Source organism: Macaca mulatta, chromosome 13, assembly GCF_049350105.2.
Source record: "Macaca mulatta isolate MMU2019108-1 chromosome 13, T2T-MMU8v2.0, whole genome shotgun sequence".
Taxonomy (NCBI): Eukaryota; Metazoa; Chordata; class Mammalia; order Primates; family Cercopithecidae; genus Macaca; species Macaca mulatta.
This window is the reverse complement of record NC_133418.1, coordinates 58,170,559-58,196,639: the sequence shown is the minus strand read 5'-3', so window position 1 is coordinate 58,196,639 and position 26,081 is coordinate 58,170,559. Positions and strand designations below refer to the sequence as shown.

Below are 26,081 nucleotides of genomic sequence, written 5' to 3'. Positions count from 1 at the left end.
TAAATCTGCATTTTAACAAGATCCCAGCTGTTTCACATGCACATGAAAGTTTGAGCAGCACTGCTCTAGAAAGTTACTTTTATCTTTACTGTGCCCACCAAAGTAACCAAACTTTGTGAAGTACAATTATTCTCAAACAAGTCCGTGTCCCTAACTAACCGAGTGGCAGGTTTGAGTGGCACTACAAATTCACAAAAGAACTGTAGCCTCACATAATCAAAGGAGAGAAGGTCAGATGCAATCACTGATGCATGCCAGTAATTCTCAACCTTTGTTTTGAGAAATGATTGGATTTTCAGACAGATTTGCAGTAAGAGAATAACAAGTCTTTATTTTTTTCATCCCAACTTCTTTCTTGCACATTTTTCTTCTAGCTATATTTAATATATGTTCATTCTCCCCACACACTTGCTAATCCACCTTTCACAATCTTCTTCCATTTCACTTTGTCTGCAAAGAAATCTACCTAGACAGAATAGCATCTCTTTTTTTCCCCCTTGACCCCTGGCATTTCCTTTCCTTCCAACTTCTGCCTGATCCTAGGATTGACTCTCTCATCCCTCATTCTCTATCATTAACTCTCAGGTTGCCCTATCTGCACACACCTTTACCTTCCCCCACACCTTCTTACAGGCTGAAAGCAGAATAGAAAGGCATCAGTGAGGGATGAACAGGAGAGTGCCTTGAGAGAAGATTCCCAAGAAGCCAGGGAGAGCCAGACAGTGGACTGGTTGCAACCCATGTAGCCAACTCATAATGCTCATTGCTGTGCAGGCCCTGGTCTGTCTAGCCACACAGACCAGCGAAGTGAGGGTACATAGGTTAAAAAAAAAAAAAAAAAAAAAAGCTTCTACAGAATACAGACGTGTTATCCTGGTGTATCTGGTGTCAATCAGGAAAGATGTGGTCCAGATGAACAGAATTGTACCTTTTAAAATATTATAACTTTTAGGGACATTCTTGATGAAAATGTTTCCACTCTACACATAACTCTCTCATATCTGATTATAACACTTAAAAATAATTTAAAGTCAGTGGACGTATGAGTTTATGCACTGTGCTATATATTTCCTTGTTTACGCAGCCTGTTAAACATTTCTATGGCTTTTTTTTTTCTATGCTAGAAGGGCCTTGTGTGCAATGCCTTTTAGGTTCTTGTCTTTTGCCTCTTTATCATCTTATATTTTTACAAAGCTCTTAGCCTACAAACTATAAAGCTAGAAGCTAGATGAGCAAACTTGAGAACTGCATCTAAATTAAATGTAACTGTTCTTTGAGGGTCTTATGGTCATTTCTCTATAGAAAATGTACGAGCTTTACCACATATAATCTATGATTGTAATCCATTGGTTTTCAAGCTTGGCTGTATTTTATAATCAACTTGGAGCTTTAACAGTCACTAATGCTGAAATCTTACCCCACCTCCCAAACTGATTTAATTGGTCTTGAGTGCATTGTAGGCATCAGGATTTGTAAAAGCTACCACATGATTTAAATGTAGCCCACGTTGAGAAGCACTGCTTCTAATCTGGATGTCAGAAAGCTTTTTTAATTTTTATTCATTTTTAAATTTTTTTTTCACCACACCCAGCTAATTTTTGTATTTTTAGTAGAGGCAGAGTTTCACCATCTTGGCCAGGCTGGTCTAGAACTCCTGACCTCAAGTGATCCGCCCACCTTGGCCTCCCAAAGTGCTGAGATTATAGGCATGAGCCACTGTGCCCGGCCAGCTTTTTTATTTTTCAAATCCTACTTTTCAAGTGTATTTTATTTAATTGAGTTTGTTGAAAAAGTGACCTCAGATAAATAAATGCTATCTTGTCCTGTAAAAGTGTTTGTATATATACACATACATACCTGCATAATAAATACATATGCAGAGTAATATAGAAGTTTAAAACTAAATTATATAGCAAGCTTTTGCAGATATCACAAAAATAAATGTGTTTGTATATATGTCTGTGTGTGTGTGTATTTGTGTTTGTGTGAGTGTGTGTGTTCATGTGTGTGTGTCTGCCTGTCTGTGAGATCCTATATGGGACACTTTTTTTCCTAAAATGATCTATTTTTGTGGTTATGTAGAAGTTTATGGCCATTCATTAATAGAGCATTTACATGTATTTTGGGGAGCATATTATGAGCAATGAACTAGCATTACTAAAATAACTTTAATAAATAGGCAAGGTACTGGTTCCTAAAATTCTCTCTGAGCTGTTGATTCAAAATAAAAGTTTATGACTTTTGTACTGTTTTACCTTTGCACTTGAAAGTGTATTTTCTTTATTTCCTGAGAAAAAGATTGGGGGATTTCCATTTTGTTTTACTGATAATGTAAATATATAGATTTCAGTAATATTTTGCAGCGTACTCACATCCTGAAGTTTCTAAGACTTCATTAAAAAGTTATGCTGTTTTTGCAGGGATTTTTTCAGGGCGTTTAGTTGTTAAAAAAAATGCTGAATAGATGAAAAATGAGTAAAATCTGTGTTTTTTTTTTCTTTCCTATTCATCATTGCTGTTTGTCCTCTGTGTGTAGGCAACTAATTTGCTGTTGTTCCCCTGAGGGGAATTCAAGTCAAAAAGTCATATTGAATTACTAGGAAAAGGTATTCCTATCTCAAAAGAACAAAGTAAAATGATTCAGAAAAAAAAAAAACTTGGAAAATTTATCCAATTTCTTGGTGTATATGTCCATGGTACTTTACTTATATGAACACTTACATAAAATAAATCTTAAGCAAACTATAAATCTGAACACTGACAAACTCCAATGGACAATTCTTAATTTTTATGAATGTAGAAAGTCTGCTATTTTCCTTTAATCCTATCCAATGCACATTCACATGTTGATAATTTTTTTTTTCATTCTATGAAAACCTAGTAAATATTTTCATTCTGGGTCTCAGTTATTTGATTTCTTTCCATGTTTTTCACCCAGTTATGTTTTATACATTATTTGTGTTGAAAGTGAAGACTCATGAAGTGATGGAAGCTTAATTGAAGGAATTATTTATAGTAAAGAAGTTATTCCACATTTATTTCAACAGGGTGGAAATCCCTGACTTATAAATACTCAAATTATGAATGACCTAGATACACATACAGATGTTCAGCCTGGATCTCTTACTTGTAGCTCATTGTGTTACATCCACAGAACTCATTTTACTGTCACTGCAGTTCCTGTGGAAAAACGTGAAGTGGTCAGAAACACATGGCTTCCCAAATCTAGGCAGGCGTAAATGGCAGGGATTGTGGGGAAACAGAGGGGAATGGAGGGGAGGGACGGCAGAATGTAATGATCGGTTTGGAAGCTGACCATTAACTCTTTTCTAAGAATGGCATCTGTTGATTAAAAAAACAAATCCCAACAAGAGCGGCATGTTTTAGAAACCTTTACTTATTACTTTACCTAAAATTCTGCCATTTAAAGATTCACTCATTTGCAATAACTGATCTTTTAAAGATGCCAACATTTTCGGGAAGGTGAGGAGGGCATCAGTCATTTTATCCCCATCCAAATTAGTTCTTTGAGATGGCTTTTACCTGAAGTCTGGCTTGTATCAACAAGCCTGCAACGAGGGGCATTTTGATTGTTGGGAGATGATGAGGGTCAATTCAGAGCAGGAGAAGAATGGGTCCAGGTGAGGTAACCATAGTGGGAGGCCAAGAGCCTCTTCAAAGCACTGGAGAATGTGGAAACTCTAGGGGAGGGATACTATGCAGTGGAAGAAAGATACAGAAAGGGAGGTGCTCAGGGCAACTGCACATAGTTTAACATTTTTCTAGACTGGCTGTGTGCACAGGATTATAAGAAGAAACTCCTCTTCCCCCTTATTCTTTTTTTTTTTTTTTTTTTTTTTTTGAGACGGAGTCTTGCTCTGTAGCCCGGGCTGGAGTGCAGTGGCCGGATCTCAGCTCACTGCAAGCCCCGCCTCCCGGGTTTAGGCCATTCTCCTGCCTCAGCCTCCGGAGTAGCTGGGACTACAGGCGCCCGCCACCTCGCCCGGCTAGGTTTTTTTTTGTATTTTTAGTAGAGACGGGGTTTCACGGTGTTAGCCAGGATGGTCTCGATCTCCTGACCTCGTGATCCGCCCGTCTCGGCCTCCCAAAGTGCTGGGATTACAGGCTTGAGCCACCGCGCCCGGCCTTCCCCCTTATTCTTATACTTTCTTCCTGCACCCAGAGCTCAGATATCAGTTACAGCTTTATTCACTTAATAATTACCTTTACTTTGCTGAGCTGGCTTTGGAACCTGACAGCATTCACAACTGGCTTCCATGCAAAAATGCATTTGAATGTCCAAGAGGACAACTTACCAATTCATGTCAGAATGGAATCTGTGCCTAAATTGGGGTCTACCTGAACGGACTCATTGCTTTTCCATTGTCCCCCATTCTTTAATCTTCATTTGCAATCAGGTGATTTGTTAGGTTGAACTAGAAAGAGACTGGGGAGTGAGGCATTGCTTGACAAAATTTACATCGTATTAGGGCATGCAATGGAGAGAACACTCATGACTCCATAGATACTCATGACTCATTGATAGGTCATGACTCTCAGAACCCTAGGAATGAACACCTACAACCTGCTCCTCTTATCTCTCCAGCCTTATCGTGTTTTGCTTTCCCAGGTTCCAGATCCTCCAGCCACACAAGGCCTTGGTACATGATCTTCCTTTGGCCTGGAATGCTCGCCTCTGCCCTCTCCCCTTTTAGGCTGCCCACTACATGTAGTTGACTTTTCTCCGCCCTTTAGATTTCTGCTCAAGATCACTCCAGCCTAAGTCAAGTCTTTTTGTTTCACGCACTCAGAGATGTGTACTTTTTTCCAATTAAGAGCTTCAGTTTGCAGTTGTACATTTATTACTGTAATTAATTTAACTTTAGTGCCCTCTAACTGGAAAGCTTGATAGAAACGGAAACTCCTTCTGATTTTGTTCACCATTTATGTCCCTAAGTGTTGGCCTAGTGTTGGAGACATCGATATACTTTTGTTAAATGAATGAACAAATAACAAGAATGACTTTATGCAAAAGATGGTTACATATATGGGGCATATTTTTAAATGCTACATTTTACCCTTTAGCGGAGGAGGGGGAGCAGTAAATTCACAGGAAGAAGCATTTTCTCCAGGCTCTGACTCTCCATGTCTTCCTTTAGGTTTCTGTGATGTCAGGAGTCAACTAAAGGGCAGAAAAAGGCTGTGAGTTCATTCCACACTGGTTAACTATCAACAATTTCTTTCTTTTTTTGAGATAGAGTCTTGCTCTGTCACCCAGGCTGGAGTGCAGTGATGCGATCTCAGCTCACTGCAACCTCCACCTCCTGGGTTCAAGCGATTCTCCTGCCTCAGCCTCCCGAGTAGCTAGGATGACAGGCGCGTGCCACTGCACCTGGCCCATTTTTGTATTTTTTTTAGTGGAGATGGGCTTTCACTGTATTGGCCAGGCTGCTTCTGAACTCCTGACATCAGGTGATCCGCCCACCTCGGCCTCCCAAAATGCTGGGAGTATAGGCATGAGCAACCGTGCCCGGCCTAACTATTAACAATTTCTTGTCACCATTTAAGAAACCTAAATTCTGCTAGAAAGGAAAAGCTTGATGGCAGATCTCTGTGGAACAAACTTTAGGAAGCTTGTTGGGCCATTTCTTGTTATAAGTGCCAATAATACATTTATTTAACGTTTGTATATTCTTAATCTACAGCCCCACCATTCTTAGCTCCATCTTTTCCGTCATTGCCACTGATATGTCTGTACTGCAGGGCACTCGTTAAGCCTCTTCTAGAACTTAGCTCTGCCACAGCAGGTGCCCACATCTAACTCTTTATTTTGGTTTCCAAAGGAACTGCTTCAAATTTTTCAGGAAAGCTGTGGGTGGTAAAATATATGACAGTGTGCCGTCTTTTGTTGTTTTCCTTTGATTAACTGGGAATCACTTTGAGCTAAGAAGAACAAGGAGCCTTAAATATCTACAGATAAGAGGAGATACAAAAGTGAGGCCGAAGAGTTAACAGAATCCTAATTAAAGTTAAACTTGGATCATTACATATTTGTATATTGGCTACAGAGTTGTATACTTCATATACATATGAAGTATAGTGTGTGACTCTTGAAAATGTGTAATAAGATTTAAGGGGTTAGCCAGACACAGGGTCTAAGACAGATAATCCAAGTACTTTGGAAGGCTGAGGCAGGAGGATTGCTTGAGGCCAGGAGTTTGAGACCAGCCTGGGAAACATAGTGAGACCCCGTCTCTACCAAAAATTAACTGGGTGTGGTGCCATGCACCTGTAGTCCTAGCTACTCTAGAGGCTGAGGCATGAAGACCCCTTGAGCCCAGGAGTTTGAGGCTGCAGTGAACTATGATCACACCACTACACTACAGTATGGGTAACAGAGTGAGACATTCTCTCTTAAAAAAGAAAAAAAGAAAAGACTTAAGGGGCTGTATTATGTCTTCAGGGAAAAGCTAATACAATTACTTGAAAAAAATCAAGGAAAGCCAGAGTTCTAGAGTTTTATACATTTAACATCAGATGTTTGATGTTTAAAATGCTGGCCTGAAGTTTGAGCTGAGGATCAAATTGTCTGCTTAGAAACAACTGAGTTTCTCAGCTATGGTAAACCTGGGAAATGTGTAAAGAGGGGGGTATAATTAATTCACTGGGAAAAAATGCAGAAAGAAACAACCTTTGCTCAGAAAAGATGCACAAACAGCAAGAAATTTTAGTTAAGTAAATGATTTTAAATTATAATTGCAGAAAGTAGTGATATATTTCTGAAAGGCTATGGTAGACATCATGAAGGATTCTGATACCTTAACTCTTAGTCCATCTTTGGTGCAAGATGATCTTAAAGGTTTAGAAGAAATATCCCAGCTCTGGGGAATGTATTTCTTGTATGTTTTCTTATAGTTGTTTATTAATTTTCACTGGTGAATATTTTTCAAGAGTTTAATTTAGGTATGTCTCAGAAAGAAATGTAAGGGATGAAAATGGAAACTGTGGTTTTCTTCCTAGAGTGTAAAAGATACATTCATTTTTTTCATTTTATAAGCGATGAACAAGTTTGTACACTGTACACTGGAGTAACACCAGGATTTGAGAGTAGAGAGGTGCATGACTTGGTCCCTGCCTTCTCAGACCCTGTAGTCAAATCAGGGAAAGATATATGGAAATAAAGAGTTTTAGCAGAGTGTTAGGATGGAGGAATGCCAGGATAAGAAAAATCACCCAGTTGGTGGGTGGGATTGGGGTGTCACCAAATCAGCTATAGTCTAGCAAATACCTCTTAGAGGGGATGGCTATTGAGCTGAGCCATAAAGGTCACCAGGAAGTTTGTCATGTCATTAGGGGAAGCAAGGGAAGACTGCTGCAGGGAAAGGGACTAGCATAAGGAAATTCAAAGAGGTAGAGAGAGCAGTGCATGGTGCCATGAGAACTTCAAGTCTGCTCAGGACTGGTGATGGGGCTGTGAGTGCCAGTGCATATGGGGACTTGGCAAATGCTAGGCTGGAAAAACACCCAGGAGAGAGATCGTGAAAAGCCTTCCACGCCAGGCTAAGAAGCATAACCTTTATTCTGAAGGCAAAGGGTAGCCACCAAAGGATTTTAAGTACCAGGGTGATATGATCAGATGTGTGCTTTAGAAAAATCATTCTGGCAGCTATTATACATTCTAAATGAAGATAAAGAATCTCCTTAAGACCCCTGAAGTATTCCAGCTAGTTCCTGAAGAAGGGATGTCTATAATTCTCACCATTTATCCTCTTAACATGCCACAGAAACATTATCCCACCTGAATTCTGGCTACTTAGACTCAACCATGTCCTGAAGAAATAGGTTTGGGGTAGTTGTTACATTTTTCCTAATAACCCTGGACATCAGGCACACCCAAATAGGCCACTATAAAGGAAACCCAGCCTTTCCATATTGATGGGATGTTTGTGTCAGCTGCCACGAGCAAGGCAGGGATGTTCTACACACTTTTTAAGGGGTGAGATGCCATTTTCCCTCATGTAGATACTCTATGGGAGAAACATGCAAGAGAAAAAAGAAACCTTCATGTTGAGCTTTCTTTCTGCTGACAATCAGATCATGCAACAATATCCTATTTGCATGAAAATGTAGCCACCTTACAACAGGAGCTATACATTCATAAGCATACTTTTGAATGGACCATTTGGAAAACTTTCAAGGCACAACGGAATTTACTCAGTATCAAAAGATACAACTATAAATGGCCTGATTTTTGAGTCTAGGTACATTTTGGGATTAAACACTATTCCTCAACACTGGAAGAAGAGAAAAGTAAAGTTTAAAGAGAGGATATGGCCCAAAACTACGGAGTCTCAATACAATATTGTAAATGAAAATGATCTTGAAGTCACTGTGGCTTCCAGCATGGCTCCTAGAAAAACAAGGGGGTCCGCAACCTTACACGTTCATTTGCCCTGGCAGTCGAAAGTTCATCTCCTTAATTAGGAGTTTTGCTCCTGTGACATAAAGAACCCTCTGACAGACAACCCATTTTATTTTTACCTGATGGCCCACTGACACAGGAAGTACTGATCAGTTGTGATGTAAATCTTAGGAGCTGCTTTGGGTTTTGTTGTCTCACTCTGAGTAGGTTTAGGGGAACAGCAGTCCTGAGAGGACAGAAGGAGTTAGTAGAGAGAGAAAAAATGGGAGCAAGGCTTTGACCTGCCGGAGAGGAGCCCCTGCTGACACGGTCAGTCTGACCCATTGAATGGCCTGAATACGATAAATGCCGCTTTATCCTGCCTTGAAAGGCACGAGATAGCACAGTCTAAATGCCTGGGCATGCTTAAATAGGCGACTCGGGATGTTTGAGTTGAGCGTGTTTGAAATCTGAGCTCTCTGACAGCCTGGGAGCTGCCACAGGTCACCTGCCTTGCTCCGTAGGGACAGGCCCAGGTCTCACAAGAAATTGTCCGTAGACGAATTGTAGTACAAATTCCTTTCTTTGTTGGTTGGCCTCTTTCACTAGACCATGGCCTATAAAATTTTGTAAAAACAATTCTTAAATATTATTTGAAAGGGCAAATGGCCCACGCTGAAAGGTTTGACAGTTTGACATATAGTGCATGGTTTTGATAGCTCGGAAACTGAAAAGTGTGGCCAAGATTCTCCCCCTGCTCGTTAGAAACCTGGTGTTTTTTAAATAGTGTCTTGTTGCTGTGCAGAGTTCCTCTGCTCCTTGAAATCTGACAGGCAATGAGTCTGCTCCAGTGATCTTAAATCCTTTTAGACTAATTTGTGAGACAGTAGCAAAGTACTGTAGCTAGCACCTTTGAGTCCAGCATCCAAGAGGCACAGAACCAGGTACTGCCAATTAAGGAGCCATTCGGATAATCATATCAAAGCAGATTGCTTTAGTCTTCTGATAATGCCCGAGCCTGTGCCTAGAGAGAGAGGAACCCAGAGTTTCACTTCACTGAGGGGGAAAAAAGAGATTGGAGTGGCCCGGTCTCATCAGAGCCCAGGAAGTTGCCGGCAGTGGATTTCTGCATTAGAATGTTGCATATGTGCGGCCTGTGTGTGCGCAGCCCCGGCGGCTGCCTCTGCATAGCCAAAGGCCATTTTCAGGAGCCTCTGGCCCCTCAGTCACTGGCCTGCTAGTTAATTGCCACACGGACTTCATGACACATGGGCAGATAATATGACATTTTCAGTTTCTGTCACTAGCAAACGCCACAACGTTGCTTGCACTAGTTGCTAAGAAGCTGTCAGAAACCATTAGCGGTTGGCTAAAGTCGCCCTATGGCATTTCCTCATAGCATCAGCAAAACGAGCATAAATCACCCACTGGAGCCTACTGCTATCCTAATGAGGCTGTAAGCTTGTTTATGGACTAGCATCATTTTTATGATTATTTCCACCTTTTCAGTTTGCCTTCATTTGGCGGCAGGAGAAGTCAGCTCCAGGAATGAAGTCACTGCTGACATTTTACAAATGTGGTTCAGAGCTGCTGCCTGCTGCCGTGTGGTCGGCGGGCGGTTCTCCAAGTTTGTTTAGTGATCTCAAAAATAAAAAAGGAAAGAAATTCTCGAGAGACCACAATGAGGTGACTATATCAAATTGCAAAGTGAATGGAAATGCTAAAGGTACAATTGACCATTTAGACTTTCCTCTGAGGTTGAGACATTTCCAGATCAATTTTCAATTTTAGAAAGTGGAAGAGGTTAAACAATTTATTAAAATCTATGAAAGTGTTTGCTTTTAGAATAGTCTGTTTTATTATGCTCTTCTCCTTCCCCATCTTCTCCATTTCCCTAACTTGTGTCGGAAAGGAGCAGGGTTTATTGTTTTAGGCTTTTCTGAACATGCACCAGTATTTACACTGGATTGAAAGCATTTGCTTCCAATGAAAATCTTGTCTTAGATTACAACCCAGCAGTGTAATTTCCCTCCCAGATGGGAGTAAAGTAGCTGTATTTGCCTAAAAACAGTAGGAAGAACAAACTGTGCATTAAGCCAAGGCTGTTTTTGGCTTGAGCTAATGATGTAATAGAAACCTTTTATTCAGGAGAGGTCACTGCCAGGGACTGAAGGGGGTGATCTGGCTCCTGCTTGAAAGGTTTCTCCATTGTATCTACATAAGTCTTCACTTAAAAAATTCTGTTCCTAATGCTTCTGCTTTCATACAGCAGAAATAAACAGGAAAGGTTCTGGTGAGTGTTACACATGGAATGCAGAAAGCCTTCCTCTCCTAATGGAGTATATAATTCAGGTGCCCTCAAGGCACGCTTTCAGGAATTCTTTTGCCTGAGGTAATGGGAAGCTAAGGTTGCTTTAAGGCCTTGATTATCTATTGATGCACAAAGCTGGAAAAAAGTCATCTCTGCTGGATTATAGTAGATATTTCCATAAATTATCAATGAATTCTCTTCTAGGCAGGCACTAGGCATTGCTTGCTAAATTAATCTGAAGGGGTTTGAGGTGGATAAAAAGGCTATTTTTTTTTAAGGTGGAAAATAATCATGGGGAGGTGGTGAAAACAGTATTGTTAGGTTATAAGCTTTTCATTTTTAATCAATGATCAAGTCGTATGTGTCCTTTCCTTGGTTACCTTTTGCATATTGAAAGTGGATTAGCCCATTGAAAATTTAAATGCTGTTGAGTTGTTTTCTTTTCTCATGTTTCTTTAATGAATTGTTATTTTATATGGTAAATTGCTTCTCTGAATAAAAAGCCTGTTTAAATACTGGACTTTCAAAGAATTTATTAGGCAAATCCAAGGGGACCTCTCATAAAATACTTGGTTATGCAAATAAAGAGTTTGGTTGGGTGGAAGGAGTGCTGATGTACAGATGCCGGGGTCTGGCACAGCATAGACCCCAGTAGTTCCATGCCAGGGTACATGACCTTGACCCAGTCAGGGAACATAGCATTTTCTTCACTGATACAGTGATGGCTTTGGAGTGGTAGGTTTTCATGATCTTTTCCACGTGAACACAAGCTATGATTCTGTGAAACTTTTAACAAAACAGATGGGTTTTAAATATAATAAAATTATGGATTTTTAATGAATAAAAGTTTAGAATCAGAAAAGTTTTGCAGAAGTTTTGCATTTATAGCATATTCTGTAATAATAGTAGAAATGTTGGAATTAGTCTGTTCCTCACCCAACAAGCTTTCTAAACTTCATCTCAGTACCAGTTAAGGCAATTGAAAAAAAAAAATTGAGGGACACTTTTCTTTTTCTTCACAGGAGAGAGATGGGTCTGCTGAGGGAGCTGTTAAGAACAGTTGATTAGTTGCAACATACCTACTATAGATTCGACAGAAATAACTGAAATTGAACTAGAGAATTATTTTTTTTATGTAGGACCTAATAACAGAAATGAGAAATACAGAAATTCATGAAGCCATGGAAATGAACCTGAGGCTATGTGCAGGAAACTTGTCTGACCAAAGTATTAGGTTCTTTGGGTCATGTAGATGTCTCTCCAATGACTTATTTAACCAGTGAATGTGTTCTTGGGTATGTTTTTTTTTACCTCATTTCTAAGCCTGGCCGCTATAGCTCTTCCTTTTGGGCCCAGATCAACCTGTCGGTTTCTAAGAGAACGGTTGACTGAGCTAAGCTACTTTTTAGTGTAATGGGTCTTGTGCTTTGTTGTTTTCCTTTTTGACTTTGAAGTTAAGGCAAAAAAATACCTACTTTCCATTTGTACCTTGTAACTTTTTTTGAACAGTTATACAGGTTAAATTTTTATTTTTTTCTTATTAAACATGGTATTATAAAAGAGAAATATTACTTTAAAAAATTTCATTATGTCACAGAGCCAAAATGTTTTCTAGAAGAAAGAGTGTAAATGTTATAATAAAAATCAATAGAAAAATAGGATCCAATATAGAGGAATATGTTAGCAGGTGATTTTTCAGTGTGAAAAATTTAAACCTAGCACGAATTTTAGAAACTGCCTGAATTATTAGTGTAATACAATTCCAATTTACTGTTAATTTAGCATTACCTTATTTTATTTACACAGCAATTGTTTTTTAATTAAGAAACTATGTCAGGGGTTTTTCCCTTACTAAACTTGATGCTTTCTCTCTATTACAAGAAAAATTATATTTTATTTGAAGCATTCCTACGTCAAACTGCTTATATAATGGATTACCTACATTTCCCCATCCTAGTTTAACTAGTTTAAGATAGATCACTTGTGGAAATAGTTGATATCTTAAATGAATCTTCTCACAAGTCAATGTCAGTGACTGTGGGATTTGAATGCCCAGGCAGCCATAGCACCACTGCTAATGACTGCCACCATGTTTAACTCCCCAGTAGGAGTTACACTTAACCTGTCTCAGCTATACATATTGGAATAATTACCATAGCAACAAAGTCACAAGGGGATTGGATATTTCCCTCCATTCCCTTTGACTTTTGGCAATGTTCTTTGAAAGACGTTCTTTAGACCTGACTACTCTTGAGCCTAGGCCTTGTTCTTTCTCTTTGTTTTGGAAAGCAAAACACAACAAAAAAACAGTACCAAAGAAACTATTACTTATTTAAATTTGCTCTTTTGGTTTTGTTTATATCCAAAGGCATTCTATTTGAATAAAGCATGTCAAGGTAGCATCAGTCAAAATTTGATTCACTATGTTTGCAGGTGATGGCTTGGACAACAGTGTAGCTTCCCCCAGCACAGGTGACGATGATGACCCTGATAAGGACAAAAAGCGTCACAAAAAGCGTGGCATCTTTCCCAAAGTAGCCACAAATATCATGAGGGCGTGGCTGTTCCAGCATCTAACAGTAAGTGGATTCTAAATGACATATGTAAACTAAATATGGACAATGAACCAGTTTTTATAGAAAACAATGAGAAAAAAGTGATCCCTCTGGACTTGAAATATTTAATAAATAACTGTGTTCCCACAGTTTTTGCAAAAACGTTAGCACTTATTTCTTAGATACGTACCCCAAATGAGAAATTTTATTTAAAATTAACGATTGCGATTTTGTTAACTTTCGTAAGTTAAAAGCTTTAGGTGTTCATGTGCACTTGTGATTTTAAGAATGTATATTCATGATGTTGCTTTTCTAAATGTGACCCTTAAGTGCTCAGAACCATCTCCTACCAAGAAGAAAGTAAGACAAACCCTAAAGAGAGACTTAATGTCTTCTGATGCTTTAGTGGACCTTTATAACAAATGGTCCACAAAAATTCAAATCATGTTGCAATGGCAAGATGATCACATAATTTGCTTTTAAATGGTTTGAATGCACTGGCTTCCATTACAAAACATTCATGTAAGTCAGAGCTCCACAGTGAAAGTTGTCCCTGTATTTAGAACTGTAAAGGAAAACAGCAATATAGAGTCAGCTCTTCCTGTGTAGTCCCTTGTGACTTTTCAAGCAGAGTAACAGTTTATATTGTCTGTGCAAGTATTGCTGTTTTCACTGCAGGAATTCTCCTGGAGATGTGAGAAACTGGAGATTTGGGGCTTTATGCCACTGGGGGATTTGTTTTGTTTGGTTATTGTTCTGAATGAATTTCATGTTCAAAATATTTACAAGAATAATATTTTGGTGGATATTTTTGCAAGTGCATACTGATTTAAAGAAGAAGACACAATGAAGATTTGTGGATAAAATAATATTTTAAAAATCAACAAAATTGTTGACCAGGGCAATTTCAATATTAGAGACAAAGAATGAATTTAGACAGGTTGTAGCAAAGTTACATAGATGGATAAATGTTAAAAACTCTTGAGGGTTGTTTTTTAATATCAGGAGAAAATATTTTATGATACTATTTTTGTCTTAGCTTGCTTTTCCTAAAGTCATTTTTTCCTTAAATATTAAAGTTAATCCTGCATTGTCATAAACACGTGCAGAGCCTGTTTACCTTCATACCCAGGCCCACTTTCAAAGCCATGTTCCTCAGTGAGTTTTACGGGTACAGAGAGACAAACTCAAGGGATGTCTGAAGGTCGTGTTTGTTCTGCTCCTCTGGATAGAGGCTGTGCCTCTAATAATACTCAAGGGTATGAATTAATCCGGATTTTCCAGCATCCGTGAATAAGATAAAAACTGAGAGCAGCAGGAATAGCTAAAAAAAAAAAAAAATTAAATTAAATTAAAAAAAAGTTTCCTCCCTTCTCTTCCTCCCATCATAATTCCAAACAGTAACTGGATTACACTACAGTTTTTGAGTAAACTTTAGGGCTTGGCTATGCTGGAAATTAGTTGAAGATTTAGTTTGTTCAAGCTGTTTTGATTTTAACATCATATTAGGTTTACCTAAAATCTGATTCAGGCACCATTACTTATCTGACACCTGTTGCATGTGTGTAGGTATTTCAAGATCTGACTCCTGCAAGTTCCCCATTGAGGATTATCAATCACTAATGAACTGGGGGAAAGAGGACTCAGGTCTTGAGGGCATATCTTGAAAAATGAATGAATGACATTTAGATAAGAAGTGGCAGTTGGTCAAAGGTGCAGTACAATGATGCTGATGCAATGATGCTGATATTTTATCTCCAGAGCTAACCAGCTAACTTGCTCTGTGGAATGAGTTGGTGTGGTGGGCAAAATCAGGTTGACCCTGAAGTCACAACCAAACAATTTCTATTTCCTAGACTAACAGAAACAGTGAATAGATTTCTTCAGCCCCCATCTCAATCTGCAAAGGAGTTTTGGTTTTACTTGAAGCTGAGGTGCCCCTGAAGAAAATATAATCAAATATTGGTTCAGACAGAATCAGGAGAGAGAGGAGCAAGTTATTTTATGCAGCCACTAGTTTTCCTGTTTTTTCTAGGTTGTACCCTTGTGAAGACCCTTGTAGAGAGCTACATTATCTTCTTGAAACAAACAAACAAACAGACAAACAAAAAACCAAAATAAACTTTCTAACAGCCCTCATGATTTTACATGCATTGCATTGCTTATATGGACTATGTGTTTGTTACTGGGGCAATTGTAATCGAAATTATTCATGAACTGTCTGCTTTCTTGAGGCCTGAATAATAGTCTTCAGTTTTGAGGTCTTTGCTGGCCTGTGCCACTGCCCTGGAAGGGAAAGCCCATTCATCCATGTTTCCCCAGCTTTCTGTGAATGTTTACAGGTGTTACCTTGTGGTTTCCATGGGGTATTTCTCCCCTATTACCCACTCCAGTGCCATCTGCTCATACAGAAATATTGATTAATGGCAACCCTCATTAAACAGCTAATTATTCTTATAACATCATCTGAAGAGCAAAGTTAGGAGGTATGTTTAAATTTTTCATCTTTCCTTCCCCCAGTGAAAAAGATTCCTTCCCTCTTCTCTAATTGCAAGAGCAAATAGACCTCCAGTTACAAGGAACACCCGTTACCCTTGTTTTGTAATCCTTCTTGAAGGAATGCATAGACTGCTTAGTAATATTTATAGTAAGGAGCTAATTTTAATAAATTCTATTTTTAAAACCTATAGAATCTAAAGAGAGTTTTGTTGTTGTTTGTCTAAATGTAAGTAACCACTGACATCTCAGTACTAATTCTTTACTGACTTTATTTCAAGTTCTGAGAGGTCTTTAGGGATGCACAATTCATTAGGAAGACTGTACAAATTTTATGGTCACATCATTGCTATATGATTAATGCAACTTATCTAGGAAATCCTTTCTGAAATCTTGCTAGATATAAAAAAGCCACTGAAATTCTGGCTAATTAAAACAATAGTAATACCAATTTGTTAGTAAATTGTAAACTGATCTTTTTTTAAATGTCCAAAGACATATTTGAAAACCTCCCACACTTTTTAAAACTAAATTGCTATTTCTTTTTAAAATAAATGGATCAATTCTTTCATTGGGTTTATTCAGCGAAAAATATCTGCCCTTGAAAGGGCTTTAAAGCATTTCTGTGTTAGAAAAGTAGAATAGGCCCTGAATTAAAAAACAAAATACAACAAAACAAAAACCAAGTTTCTGGATTTGTAACCCAGCTACATGAGAAGAAAAATGTGGCAGTCTGTAGTTATCCACAGGTAGATTTAATCAGTAGCACATTTTACTATTCCAAAGAGAGAACTAAAGCCTCATTCTTGGGCTCACAGTCTCTAGCAAGCTAAACTGGACATACTTATATATAATGAAAACAATAAAAGAAAAAGGAAACGAGTTTTAAACTTTGGTGATTATGGGGTAAGAGGAAATTTCAGTGAAGTAAATTCCCAGCTTAGACTTAGTTGAGCGTTTTGCCAGTTGATAAGTAGAGAGGGTCTCTTAAAAGAAACTATTCCCTGGAATTGAAAAGAATGACTGACAGGATTTAAATAATAAGAGAGAATTAGAAAGAAAATAAAGGCATTTATTAATAGAAATACTTACATTTGCCTGAAGATAAATTATTGCAAACAATTAAAACGTGCTTAATATTTGCATATGAGTCACTGTGTATTCACAATCAGTTCAGGGGCATATGTCATATCAAGATTTCTTTTTCCTTCTTGAAGGCATTATTCCAGCTGTAAACATAGTCTGTGACATCATAGTGCTTAAGCTGGATGTGTTTTGCATATTATCAGTTCTTTTGCTACATAGTGTTGGCTTAGCGAAAATGAAGAAAAAGAATACATGCCACGTTTAAGATAAAAATCAAGGGTCTCTTTTCTTTTTTGTTTTCCAACCCTATTATATTACAGTCTAAAGTATAATCTAAATAGAAAAGCAGTTAATGTGGTTCTCATTTAAAATATGCAGTGACTGTATTTTCCTGCATGGAGCTCCTGTGCTTCCAGGAATACTGAAAGTTAGGGAGAAGGGAGGTGGTTAGAAAGCATACTTACAGATTCAGGTGAAGCAAGCATTCACGGGTCAATATCTGGCATTGACCAGTCAGGGTGGTGATCCTGACGGTGAACTGATTTTCATCCACACTCTCTCCTACTCCCCATCCATTCACCATCCTGAGGATTCCATCTGGTTAAGCCTTACTATAGAGACAAACTTTGCTTCTAAGTTAGACACACTTATGTGCCAAGTGTTTTTGTTTCATTTTCTTTCTTTCTTTCTCTTTCTTTCTTTCTTTCTTTCTTTCTTTCTTTCTTTCTTTCTTTCTTTCTTTCTTTCTTTCTTCCTTTCTTTCTTTCTTCCTTCCTTTCTTTCTTTCTCTTTCTTTCTCTCCATCCTTCCTTCCCTCCTTCCTTCCTTCTCCTTCCTTCCTTCCTTCCTTCTTTTCTTTTCTTTTCTTTCTTTCTTCTTTGTGTATGCGTGCACTTCTAGCCTGGAAAATTTGTGTGTGTGTGTGCGTGTGTGTGTGTGTGTGGCCAAATTTATGTCTTGATTTCTGATTTATAAGACTTTCCTCTCATTGTGGATAAAGCCAATGCGAGAGGTTGTAGAATCTTCCAGGTTGAGAATAGCGTTTCCATAGTAACACTATTAGATGAAAAGTGCCTTGCGGGTCCGCCACTCTAAGGATGGAGTAAATGGAATTGAATTGGGAATTGAATGCTCTAGAAGAGACAGATGTTGTTTCATTGGTTTCGCTTTTAGTAACAAGATCTGTTGGAGTCATCTTAGTGTCATATCTCTCCTTGCCATTTTGGAAGAATTATTCTCTAAACACTATGAATTATTACAATGAAAAAGTACATCTAATTGGTATCTGGATAATCCATTCTGTTGATCAAAGTTAGGAAAAGATAGCAGTACTTATAGGTAGGCACATGGGCAGGTAGTGGATGGAATTTTCTGCTCTCCTCCCATTTCTATTTCTCTTTCTATTGCCCACCTCTGTACCCTGCCAGTTTGAACAGTGAATATTCATTCTAAGCCTTACCAGCCAGCATCCTTCAACAACCTATCCTGAAAGATCTAGGGGGAGTTCTGAGAAGGTGGTGGGGCAGGACAACTATATTCTCACATTCTCGCCCTAACTGTTCATCAGGGTAATACAAAGTATTTGAGAAAGGCAGTTTCTTCTTCAAACTAATCCTAATCTACCTTAATTGTCATGTGCCTGAGCCAAGGGAGGTGGTTTGTGGAGATAGCAGGTAACTTTGATTTCTTCTTCATTACATGTTATCTGCAGACAGATCATTAAATTAAGACCCTTAAAAACTAGTTATGAAGGTGTGAGAAGATTTGTTTTTCCTTGCAGATGTCCATGTACCCTATCAAAAATTAGCTCTCTTACATACAAAAGAATATTTTCATAGTTTCTACTTTTCCCTTATATGTAACTGCCATTCACCTTCACCTCTGACCAAAGCTAGGCTTTGCTGAAACTAACCCAGGCTTGGATGATAAAATCCTTTATCTGAATTTTAAAAGATCTCTGCTACTTTGAAGATAGCGTATTTCAACTTTGACTAGATAAGGACTCTAACTATTTTTCACTCAAGTGGGGGTCATCGGTCTGGGGAGGCAAATGGAGTCGATTATTTAATTACTTGAGGGGAATATTGGAATGCCCTAATTCTTCTGTGAGATACATCATATAAACTCTGTTTTAATAATGAAGCGGGTGGTTTCCAGATTCTGGGGCAACTGCCTTTTTCTTTTTCTTAGATGGTTATTGAAATCCTAATGGGATGGGTGATGAATTTTCTTAGGTCAGGTAAACTGAAAAGGCTACAGCTGGAATTCTTCACCCAGAAGAATCGGAGTTAATACTAATGATCATTGTGAATTAGAAGATCAAAGGAGAAGCATCAGCCTGTTCTCCACGTTGTTGCCCCAGAGGCCATTAGTGACCTGGCAAAGCTTTCTCCCAGCCTTCTCTGTACCTCCTTCCCCTTGCCTGGGCCTTTCTTCCCCACTCGTAGTTATGCACCTCTGACCTGGGGTAATTACAGTCAGTTGATGAGGAGGCATGGGGGAAAACAATCAAAAGCAAAATCAAAAGTCCAACTTTAAAATTGCCTATTTATCCAGGTATATAGCCCTTCTGAGCACACGACCTCTGTCTGAGAGTCTATGTTACTTTCAGAGTATGAGTGTGATTTTTGTGTGCAGTGAAATAAGTGGTTTATTCATTTCACCAGTGGTTGTTTCACTGTAAGAGACTTTTGTAGAGTCTGGCTGGCAATTTGTCAGATCGTTCTAAAATTTTTCTTTTGTTTCCAAGGTTAATATACAGATACATGAGAGTTTAGTTTTCTGATATGTTCTTAATTGGGCTGATTAAATAAAAGATTATGTGTAAAACAAAAGTGCCCATGGACTTTTTACAATTTGTTAAGTTGTTACTGATGCACATAACTGTTTGAACACTAGCCAGCCATTTATACTTGGAAGCGTGTATCAATATCATGTCTTCTTTTTATTTTAATTAGTGATGATATATTTTTTAAAGATAAAATATCAACCTTGCTCACTGAACATGCAACTCAATTTATCTTTCAGATTAAAATTGGAGTACCACACGTATACATGTGAGTGTGTGTATATTTTTTTAACTAACTCAATCCAACCCCTAGGAATTTTATACAAGTTTGGTTCTTTCTTTCTCCGTGTTTAAGATTCCTAGTGAAGATACCTTGCCTTAAAATATGAAGGTTTGACAGCAGGAAAATCAGATGGATTTATTTGATAAAAGATTCCAGTGTTTTGGATTGTTTTGTTTTCGTTGGTTGGTGGTTTTGCCAGTAGAAGTAAATCTACATGTCATGGAATTTAGGATCCTAGGACCTAACTGGGAACATCCACATCATATCTGTTTCTCATGCTAACGTGTGAGTATGACTGTCTGCTCATGTATGTCTCTACCTCTGCCATCTATGAATTTTAGTAGGGAAAACTAATCCATTTTACATCTTTTAATCCCCTAAGTAGCCATGTCCAAGGTTCTAATTTTTCTTCTTCTACTGATGTAGGTCCATGTCAGAGGGCAACCAAGTAGTGGAGACCACGTTGCAATGGTCTGTCGCTCAGCTCACAAAACACTCTGGGCCGTGACCCAGGCTTACCTTTGATAGACTGAAAGTCATGTGGTAGCAAAAAAATATTTGATTGATGCTCCAAGGCAGTAATGATAGGGATTGTGTAGATCCACATCAAAATGATTGCTCCTGATGTGTGAGTGCTTTCACTTCAGTATGCTTGCTCGTCCTTGTGCAGAGTCTGGAGTGTGGGCAACTTGTCCTCTGTGGACTTGATAGTCACTTCACTGCGTCAAGAGCCAGAGAGTGCACTCAAGAACTCAGATAAGGCATCTTTTTCTTGATGGGCCAATGGAGCGCCTCCAGGAGCAAGGTGTAGCTGAAAGGGTTATGCTAGGCATCCTTCTAACATTTCAAAGAGTTTTTAGTCCTTGTTTTTCCTTGCCATTGCAAAATGCCTTCACTCAGCAAATTATAGCCCAGTGAGCACAGGTCCCAAGATGAAACGTATTCCTCTATCTAAAGAAAAGGTAGACCTTAAATAACTTGACGTGATGAAGGCCAACATCTTAAATTAGTTGGTATTTAAATGAGATAGAAATGACTTCATTTTATGTTTTTAGAAATATTCTGAAATAGGTCTTGGTAACTGCTTGAATTTAAATGTCCTGTTGGCATGATATCTTAAAAAATGGGGTGATATATATTAATTTAACCTTGTAGCTGTCTTTGCATTTCATTTCTTGATCATCTATGGTCAGTTTTTATCTGTTTCTACAATTACTTTGTTGCTAGCATCCTTGCAGTACCCAGGTGCTCTCATTTGCCACATGGCACAGATTATCCTGAGAATTTGGTACCCTGGGAAGTTTTTGGGATGTCCAGAGACCAGCAGGTATAGTTTTTTTGTTTTGTTTTGTTTTTAACATGAACACTCATCCTGTGAAAGATCAAGGTCATTTCTGTTGCAGTTTATAGAAGTTTAGAAAAAATTCTTATCTATTATTTAAAGAAAAGCCAGTTTCCCAACTTCAAGGGGGAAGAACGTCACAAAATGAATTCATTGAAAAAATAAAATAAAATATTCTCCTGTCTGCATAATGTGACTTTTATTATATTTTTAAAAATTCAGCTATTGATTGCTTGGCTATTTTGACATTGGATTATTTCCATCCTTTTAACAGCTGAAGGAAAAAAATTTATCATAATGCTAAATAAAAATGTAATACGTATGTATGTGGTGCGTTATTGTTTAATATTTTCCTATACACTGGATTCATAAGACAATCCTGTGAAGTGGGCAGGATGACAAAAATGAAGTTTAGAGAAGTTAATTATTTTTCTCAAGATCAAAAGCGAGGAACTGGCTGAGCTTGAACCAGGATCTCCTGACTTGAATTTCCATGTGCTTTCCACCACGCTGCCTCTCAAACACACAGCAAATCTAATCGCATTGTGGGAGTTCAGAGATATAATCTCATTCCACAAGCTAGCAAATTAGTATTTTTAAAGAATAAAAATATGAGCCAGAGGGCTTGGCATAAAACTTCATAATGCAATCTGCTGGTTATTAGTAACTAAGGGTCAAGGACGGTCCTTCCCTATCTGGAATCTTTTTCTACAGATATTGGCCCATAAAAAAGGCAAAGAAAGCTACAGCTGTTGATATTTTGTGACAATCTTGGTAATTTTTGCGTTTTTGGAATTTCAGATTTTAAACGTTGTTTACCTGCTCCTCCTTCCTTACAGAAATACGTAATTCTCTATCCATGTCTATTACTAACAATGTCTGTGATAGTGCTTTGGGAGGTGAAGAATCTTTCCTCATGCAAATCCTAACTAAACCTTCTAACACAGAATTTAGCTCCTTGAAGATTTTTTTCTTGCCTGTCACGTGGCCAGGATGCCAAAGAGCTATGTCTTTAATTTGCTTTATGGAGATAGAGGAAACTGCTTATGCAGCCCGATTACTCTTGAAACTACAATCCAACTGTCGTTTCTCAGCAAAGAAAGCTGCTAAAGCCAGGAGAATTAAGCCGCCGCTCTGGGGTATGACACCGAGGTCTGATCATTTTAAAGCTAGTAATAACCAGAACCCTAAAATTCTTATGAATAAAATGTAATTTTAGTAATGTTTCCATAAACAGTGGTAATGGTGGCATTTTAGTAGGCAGTGACATTAGTCACATCGAAATTGTACCACATTGGCTTTTAAATTACTCCACCTGTCTGTATGAATAGAATTTTCAGTGTAAAAGCAGAGAGACAGCTGCTGCTAATGTCTCCTTCTCCCTGTGCAGATAATGCTGGCAAATCTACATGCAGAAAGGACTGGCTTGTGATGTAAAACGGTACCTGACCCTGCTGGCTCCTGAGTTGCAAAGCAATACCTTTAATTACCAGTGGCTGTGTTTAGTTGTTGATATAAAAATGTCAGCTTCCAGGAGTGTAACCTCAGGTTCACTCCCTCTAGTAATGTCACCCATTGTACAATATTTTTCTTCCACCCACATCCGTAATGCGATGGGTGAGCATTTATCTTGATGTGTTTCAGAAACATGCAAGGCATTAATACTTAAAAGGAAAACGCCTAATACTGTACGAACTTGATTGATGATCTTTCCGTTGGAGAACTTTTAAAGATTAGTGGAATTTGGTTCCTTCTTTCTAGCCAGAATAGAAATATGGCATGCTGTTTATACCTTCAAAGGGCTTAGCATCATTCATCTAATACAAATACAGGTTCTTATGTGAGGATCATGGCAGGCACGTCTTAGAGCAGAAAGAGTAAAGAATGGAGGGGCTTGAGAATATCAAATCTGTTACTACGTGCCCATATTTCGTATTGATAGATGAGGAAGTTTACATTTTAGAGAAGCCCCTTTGCTCTTAGCCTTTTGGTTATGGTTCTATTGTGGCAGCTCCATTGAGACAACAGTGGGCCAGGCGAGGGGATCCTCCTGTTGGAGATGCCTGTTGCCAACGATGTATTTGATGAAATGGTAAATAGGAGATATACGTGTCTGGCTCATTGGCAGGCATTCTTTTTGACTTCTTTCACACAACTGGTGTTTTCGTGTTTAATTGAACAAGGAATGAGTAGTAAATGAAAGCTGCTGCCTGAAATCCCACTGTGAGCATGTTTTGCACTTGGCTCCCCAGTGACAAGGCAATTTGTGAAATTATGTGACGGAGTAATTAGATGAAGCCAGGGCTTCTGACTGTTGCCATGCATATGTGGCGAGGTTTTGTTGGGAAGAGGGAGGGGGAGAAAAAAATAGATTATTACTCTGGCAAGTCGGCTCAAAGCTTCTTCATTTATTTGTAAACAGAATATTTAGTGACCGCATAGGAAGTAGCTGTAATCACCAGCTCATAAAGAAACCACAGCAGAGCTTTTGGATTTTTGCAGAGTGCTCATGTAAAATTTAAGCTGGGAGGCAGAATCCCTGTTAATGTAATTAGGATCTAATTTACCACCCTTTGCACACAGATGTAATAATGTCTAGATATTTATTCTATCTTTAAGCACGTTACATATACCTCGGTGCAGCAGTTACTGAACAGAAACAGGTGTGAGCACTTTCCTAATTCGTTTTTACACTGTAAACACATAGCAATTTAAGGGAAATATTTACCAAAAACGAGGGGAAAGAATGTCTGCAAATGAGGCAGTAATGGACAGTTGCCCTTTATGTACTGATGGATTTCTCAATGGTTAAGTAAATTAAAGCAAATGCTAGAAAAATCAATAGGCCAGCATAGTCTTGGTTTTGCCTCATAGACTTCAGGACAGAATGACAGATGTGGTGTCTATGACCCATTTAAGTATTAATGCTTGAAAAACTGCTTCTGCATGCAAGGTTGTAGGCTTAGAAACATTCTCCTATATTAAATTACAGACAATAATATTTTTAAGTATATGTGGAATTTATAAGTTTCAGTTAGGTTGTTCTTACGTGTTCCATTTGTATTGGAAGATTAGTTGCTTAGTTGTTGCAATAGCACCATAAATCAGTTTTGAATGTTCCCACAAGGAAACATCTTCATAACGCTGTAGTTGGAAGGTGAAGATGATGTATTTTGAGCTGACGTGTATGTTGAAGTGAATATGCTCAATAGCACTCTATGTGGAAACCAAATTAAATTTAATTAAGGAGTAGATGCTCAGAGCCTTTGGAAAAAATCTGTAAAGTAGCATTCAAATGTGGCATTATAATTCAGTTAATCTCCAGGGCTACAAATGCTGTATTTTACATTTGAACTAACATGGGTAACATGTCACGTAGGTCGACTGTCGTAGCGTGTGGAATGGTAGAGCTATTCTGATGTCCTAAGTGGTAGGTGTTAGCCTCTGAGAATGAGAAGGCAGACCTTATTGGTAGCCCCTCAGAATGTTAGTTTTTCCACCCATTGTTCCCATTTCTAAAAATTCATCACCAATTTCAAAATAAATAATTTAAATACAGTCAAAATGTTGATTTGTTGACTACCAGAGATGGGAAGGCAAGGAGAAAAGCAAGGCCGAATGTACTTGCGTGTCAGAGACCAAAATGTGCTCTTATGATCTAGATAAAATGAAGGGTTAGAGTTATTATCCTGGTCATTGGAGGAGAAGGTGCCTTTTATTGGAGAGAAAAAGAGTTTTGCTGGCTTGAAGTGTCCTGTTTACCTTCTTGTGCTGCCTGAACTTAGACAATAATTGCTCAACTACTTTCCTTGATCGTGACAAAGCAGGCATGATCCAGCCTGACTCTGGGGTTTGAAAATCAGGATGTAAAGGTGATATTGTGACTGGGAGCAGTGGCTGTCGCCTGTAGTCGCAGAACTTTGGGAGGCTGAGGAAGGGAGATTGCTTGAGCCCAGGAGTTCAAAACCAGCCTGGAAAACATGGTGAAACCCCATCTCTACAAAAAGTTAAAAAATTAGCCAGGCGTGGTAGCTAATGTCTGTAGTCCCAGCTACTTGGGAGGAGGTGGGAGGATCACTTGAGCCCGGGCGTTTGAGGCTTCAGTGAGCCAAGATTGCACCACTGTACTCCAGCCTGGGCGACAGAGCGGGACCCTGTCTCAAAATGAATAAATAAATAAAATTTTAAAAATTAAAAAAATAAAGGTGATATTGTGATAAGTCATATCATTGGAAACATTGCTAGGTTGGTATAATGAAAGGAAGTACAGTGATTATTTAGGTTCTAAATAGAAGCCTTTAAATTTTTTTTTTTTATTTTCACACAAATATTTTACACAAATATTTCATGCAAATATTTACAACATTTCTCTGAATTTGTATCATGTGATTTAACAATGAATACATTTGGAACTTTAACTGAGGTATAACGAGTAACTTTAAAAAATGAAAGCCTATCACCTGAAAACTAGAAAACGAAAATTACTACAGAATTGAAAATTCTTTTGCTTCTTTAAAAACAGTGCTTCTTGGCTGAGCACAGTGGTTCATGAGTGTAATCCCAGCAGTTTGGGAGACCAGGGCAGGCAGATTGCTTGGGCCCAGGAATTCAAGACCAGCCTGGGCAACATAGTGAAACCCTGTCTCTGCAAAAATATAAAACTTAGCCTGGTGTGGTGGGGCATGCTTGTAGTCCCAGCTACTCAAGAGGCTGAAGGAGGAAAATCGCTTGAGCCCGGGAGGTGGTGGTTGCAGTGAGCCAAGGTCACTCCACTCTACTCCATCCTGGGCAGCAGAACAAGACCTTGTCTCAAAAACAA

The 26,081-nt window shown here is 38.5% G+C and overlaps 1 protein-coding gene across 13 annotated transcripts in view; it reads left to right on the top strand.

Annotated features, from left to right (window-relative positions):
* Positions 1–26,081, top strand: part of MEIS1 (Meis homeobox 1) — a 141,421-nt gene that overhangs the window by 67,996 nt on the left and 47,344 nt on the right. For all 13 annotated transcript variants that reach the window (XM_077958653.1, XM_077958656.1, XM_077958651.1 and 10 more), the window contains one exon: positions 13,146–13,291. In XM_077958653.1, the coding sequence (XP_077814779.1) occupies positions 13,146–13,291 (146 nt within the window). The remainder of the gene's footprint in view (positions 1–13,145; positions 13,292–26,081) is intronic.